The sequence below is a fragment of the Atta cephalotes genome, assembly GCF_000143395.1.
Source record: "Atta cephalotes unplaced genomic scaffold scaffold00013, whole genome shotgun sequence".
NCBI classification, from domain to species: domain Eukaryota; kingdom Metazoa; phylum Arthropoda; class Insecta; order Hymenoptera; family Formicidae; genus Atta; species Atta cephalotes.
In genome coordinates, this window is record NW_012130077.1 from 2,961,164 (window position 1) to 2,966,927 (window position 5,764).

Below are 5,764 nucleotides of genomic sequence, written 5' to 3' on the forward strand. Positions count from 1 at the left end.
TGCCGCACGATAGCACACATTCGTTCCTTTTCATTATTTCAAATTGTATTGTAACTGCAAGCATTGGAGTGGTTAGAAGGTATTAGAATAGTCAAACGAAACAGTGTCAGAAAAGATAAATCTAAAAATAGGATTCTACACTAGTCTCGTGTTCAAATGCGCAATGTTTCATATTTTATATTATATACTATTCGACTTAATAAATATATAATTAAAGCAATTAACAGTACCGCAATCTTTATTAATGAGCAGGAACTGCTCTTCTTTTTCAGCTGTTATCAATTAAATTTTCGCACGTAGGTTTATGAGGATTGCGTAAATGACCTAGAGAATAAATAGACTTATTTGACGTGGTTGGAGTGTTAAATAAGCTTAAATTTCCTGAGGCATGTTTACACAATAACCAGAGAAATATACGTGCAACACGCATGTCCATGTTGATGCCCACATGCAAGGAATGCTTGGAATTCGCGAGTTATTTATAAAACAAACATTTTTTGTATAGTTTCTGGTGCACGAAGAAAATTTCCATTAGTTTTCGTCAAATACTAATATTGTATAATCATGCGTACAATTAATCAACCGTTAAAAATAAAGTTGAATGAATTTCACATTATGAATATAATAAATTATAAGAATAAATTGTAATAAATTAAGTAAGAATATAATTAATTACTCAAAGTATTATTTATATATTTAACTTTTAAAATATAAGCTTATTAATTATTAATTTAAACAATTATTTTTTATAATTGATTGTCTTAATTTTATTAATTTTTTAACAAATTACAAAGTCGATTATTTACCGTTTAAGATTGATTTATAGTATTGATATTCGTAGACTTTTATTGAAGCATTTCTGAAATATAAAAGATAGAGCATACTTGATAATGAAACAAAAGAAAAGAAAATTTTTACATATCACTTTTGAGATAACTGAGGTACCAAATGTTATAGCAAGCTTGAAGACTACATCCGGTCACAGTGAGGCGTCATGAAAGAAGTTCAGGAGCAGCAACAGCCTGAGTCAATGGAATCCAACGAGTCGGTTTCTGGTTCGAATGAATACGCCTATCGACCGCTTACGACGAAGCACAGAAGGGCTGGGAGTACCGGAACAACCGGCGACGAGGAATACACCACAGACGAGGATGAGCTTTATACAGACGAAACTGATTGTGCTACGCTGCATCCACCTCATCCTATTCTTAAATCAGACCTTGCGAGAGCAGCTACCGATCTTTTCGGATATGCTACAAAGCGTGAAGATGAGGACGAAGAGCCCACTAGTCTATTCGACGAAGATGACAACAAGTTCCTAGATGATAGGTGCGTTTAACGTTGATTGTTGAATTTTTCTATCGAAATCGCTCTCTTACAAAGTATAAAGGATGTTTAATTAATTTTTTTTGAAGATACATTCATAAAATTTGTTTCTAATTTGAGAGATTTACTCTGCAAAATTTTCTATTTTCTTTAAAATTAAATACAATGTTTGTTACAATGTTCAATAATTAATTGTCTCAACTTACAATTAGTTTAGTCTTCTTTTTTCATTCTTTTATCGAATGTGCAGTATCAGTAATGGTTTTGCTGCAATTGTAAAATTCCAAGGAATGGAAGTAACTCGTTACTTGTAATGAAGTTACAGTTACAAATTACTTTTTTGATAATTTTACTGGTAACTACTTTTTTCTTTGATAATTGTAACGGTAACAAAGTTACATTTTTTTGGTAATGATAACGAATTTTACAATTACTTTTATTGTTACTTTGCACATGATTGGACACGATATGATTGGACACAAGCCACTCGTAGACTAGAAAGTCCTTAGGCTCCACTGTGATTGGTGGTCATCGATTTTAAAAAAGTAACAGAAAAATAATGAAAAGTTACTTTCTCAAGTAATGATAAGAAGTTACTTTTAAAAATCGAGGTAACTGGTAACGCTAACTTGTTACTTTTTCTACTCGGTAACGAGTAACTGTAACTTGTTACTTTAAAAGTAACTGTAAAAGTTATTCTTAAAAAGTAACTTTCTATTCTCTGCAAAATTTCTCTTTTTTGTTGCACGAATGTTATATTCAAGTTACTCGATCGATATTTGAAGTGCTACATATCATTAATTATATATTATTGTTGTTGTATGTATATTTATACTATTGATAATTATATTAATTATAAAGATATTTGCATATTTTAGTTCCAACTCAACCAAAACCACTCCACTATTCACGTACAACGAAAAACTACAAGGTGTCCTGTCACGGCATCGAAATCCATTGGAAGAGAAGACGTCCGTAAAACCCTGCGAAAAACTAAAATCTCACGAACTGGAAGTCTCAGAATCTGAAGCTCAACGTACAAAACCTTTGGATTTTCGATTGAACAAAACTGAATCCGTGGGAAAAGGTAGCAATGAAAAACCCAATACGGATTTGAAAAAGGACAATTCCGTTGAATCCAAGAGACTTTGTCTTCCTAAAGATACGCTGGTAATTTCAATATTTATCTTATCAAATTTTAATTTTAATATCTCATTTCATATAGAAATGGGAAATTAAAATAAGGGAATAAAAATAACTACGAATATAAAAAGTTCACGACGTTTTTTTAATGCCAATCCACGGGAAAAACGCCATAAACTTTTTCCCACACCTAATATATTAAATACATTAAGAAATAAATTTACGAATATTTACGTGATGTTTGTAAAAATTATTCCAGCCGGAAGAATTATCGAAGCAAGAGTTACTGTGTGTTCCTAAAAAGATCAATGGTCCGCCATCGCCTACCACCCTGCAATGGGGAAGAGCAGTTGCCGAGGTAAAGGAGCACGCGGTAGCGAAACTGCAAGAGGAACTTAAAAGAGCTCATGAAGAATTGAAATTGAAGGATGAGGAAGTGGCTAGACTTTCTCGAATCAGACAGGATGTAGAAGCCGAGCTCGAAGAACTCACTGCCAGTCTCTTTCAAGTTAGTCATATATTACAAAAGAAATTAAATAAAAAGAACAAGATACAACACTAAAATGTTAAAAAACGAAATTATAATTTAACAAAATTAAAGTTGTCTATGTAGAATGTTAGAAGTTGTTTTCAAAGATTTAACAGAAAAGAAAAACGTAATTATCCTCGATATTTCAGGTTTAAATTAATACATTAATTTAATTCTTTACAAAATGATATTAGATGGTTTTAATGATTGGTTAAGAAATTAAATTTCGTTAAATTACAAAATGTATGTTCAGGAGGCACATAACATGGTTCGAGAAGCAAATGTACGTCAGGCGACGGCAGAGCGTCTTCTGGAAGAGAGCCGCATGAAATCAGAAGTTCTCGCAGCTGAAGTAGCGGCTTTGAAAACTTTGGTACTCACGTCTACACCATCACGGCCCAATCCTCATTTGCATCCTCAAATCGATACAAAAGCACGCATTAACAATGGGGAAGAGAATCAACAAGGGCTTTTTATGAAGAAACACCGGAGGTAATAAACAATTTTCTTTTAAATTTATAATTTTTCAAAATTGCAAAAGGTACCTTGAAAATGAGAAATTCAAGCGATACTTTATAATATTTATGATTTTATGCATTTCTATGTCGCTTGTCGGTTTCGAAAATATATTTTTACGTGTTATAATTGACATATTAGACAGAATTGTATTTTAAAATTTATTTTAAAATTAAAATTAAAATATGGTTTAAAATGCGAATAAAATAAATAATTATTTAAAAAGATATAAAAAGTTATTGCGTTTATTTTTGTAAGTTAAAATAAAAATAAAATTAGAAATACGTTTAAAATTAATTTACACACAATTCTGTTGCACAGATCGCCATCGCATTTTAATTTAAAATATGGTCGAGAGAATTCGCCTCCTGATTCGCCTGTAAAAGAACAAAGGCCGCCTTTACCGACTGACAAAGAGATTCTCGAGAGAGATTGGAAGCGTGATCGTGAGAAGGAGAAGGAAAGAGAATGCAAAGATTCTGGTCTGGAAGTCGATCCGAGAGTGCATACAGAATTTCTTAGGTGGAAGGCAAACCCTTGCGTCGATAAGAGCGATCCCTTTGTTGCGAGAGTATTCAAGGAGGATATTGATCTTTGTTTGGATTTTCCGAATAAAGAATTGGGAGCCAAGGTCAGGCAAGCCGTTCTGGATGGCATCATATTTATCGAGGCCGTCAGCGATAAAACGAAACTTGCTTTTCCCAAGTACGTCCTTACGCTTCTCACTATCTTGAAATACTTCATATCTTCATATTATAAAAGAAAAAGACTGTGAGATTTCATGTGCCATTTAGAGGATAATCAAATATTAGATACATTTTATTATTACATTGTAATATATTCATAGCCCAGCAAACGAGAATGGATTGAAATGAATTGAAATGGATTCAGATTTTCAAAAATATTGATTCATATTAAAATGAATGCTTTTCAATCCTGAATGCATTTTTATTCACTTATAGGAATTGCATGGAGCATATCTCTATGCCTTTCAATTTAAAAATAATATTAGCTTTTTCTATGCAAATACATTGTGAATACTATTCAATTCAAAATTTTGAATAGGAAATATAAAAATTTTTCAATCCAATTGCATCTAATTGAATCAAATTGAATCCAATTAAATAAAAAAAAAGTATTCACTATTTAAAATACGCATTCGGATAGAAAAAAATCTATTTTAATTTATTTTCGTTTTGAGAGATACATTTAATTATTACATTGTAATATTCATAATCTTTTTGATGCGTCAATTAATATATTGCTGTACTGTTCTTAAATCTTCGCAATTCTATGTTTCTGTAACGTATCTACAATAACATTGCATTATAATTTGTAAAATTGCAAAGTTGCAACAATAGTTGGAAAATTATTATTATTTATTATACTATTATTTAAGATGTTTCTTTAAAAAATATAAAATCATATAAAAAAATTTTTTATATGAAACAATGATAATATTTCGATTACAGAAAATGTGCGCTATTGGAAGCACCACGGCAATGTCACTATCGTATGCGACTTGGTGATCAAGAAAATCAGTGGCAATGTATTTCGCAGATTTGTCGCAATCGAGTAAGTTCTACACATATAACTATTATTTAAAATTATGTATTTTAAAATTACCTTTAAAAGTTATTTTTGTAAGAAATTATGTTTTTTGTTTGTAGATTATAGCAGTATGTGACTTTCTTAATTATCTGAGATACATCGAGCGTGGTCTCGTCAAGAGCTCAGGTATGTCTTTCAAGCTTGAATGGAATGTCTTAAGCATAATAATAAAGATAAATCTTATTAAAGCACATAACAAACTGTATGTTTAATAATTTATTAGAAAGTTTTATACATTTTTTAAATACATTGTTCATATTTATCATGCACTCTTTAGGAGTTATAGATTTTCGACAAATATAGCTTACCGTGTACATAAATGATGAGTTAAATATTGGAAATGATAAAAAAATATTAAGAATTAAAACTAATTTTTACTTTTTCTGTTAATAATGGAATTTTTTAATCTGCAGTCCATGACGTTTATTGGGAGATCACGCGGCTAAGAAAAGAAATGGTTTTCGCACGGTTGGGTCTGGCATTGTCGTCTTGAGGTTCGCGTAGGCGGGATGTCATCTAGTCTCGAATCAATTCGAGTCAAGAATTTATTGCTTGGAAATAGAAGTTTATGAATTGTACAGAATAAGTGATGCTCTCATCGATTATCGGCCTTTTCTGCAGCGAAGGGGAGAGGCAATG

At 31.2% G+C, this 5,764-nt stretch overlaps 1 protein-coding gene across 1 annotated transcript; it reads left to right on the forward strand.

The window, feature by feature from the left end:
• Positions 1-994: 994 nt before the first annotated feature.
• Positions 995-5,618, forward strand: LOC105617513 (guanine nucleotide exchange factor for Rab-3A-like). Its single transcript, XM_012199069.1, has 8 exons — positions 995-1,329; positions 2,205-2,496; positions 2,729-2,977; positions 3,252-3,490; positions 3,836-4,219; positions 4,987-5,089; positions 5,185-5,251; positions 5,539-5,618. The coding sequence occupies exons 1-8, from the start codon at positions 995-997 to the stop codon at positions 5,616-5,618; spliced, it is 1,749 nt and encodes a 582-aa protein (XP_012054459.1).
• The last annotated feature ends 146 nt before the right edge of the window (positions 5,619-5,764 follow it).

Excerpts from the sequence above, each read along its gene's own strand:
- LOC105617513 (XM_012199069.1), top strand. The coding sequence starts at position 995 with ATGAAAGAAGTTCAGGAGCAGCAACAGCCTGAGTCAATGGAATCCAAC. Across the intron at positions 3,491-3,835 it reads TTTATGAAGAAACACCGGAG|ATCGCCATCGCATTTTAATT; the intron begins GTAATAAACAAT and ends TCTGTTGCACAG. Across the intron at positions 4,220-4,986 it reads ACGAAACTTGCTTTTCCCAA|AAAATGTGCGCTATTGGAAG; the intron begins GTACGTCCTTAC and ends TTTCGATTACAG.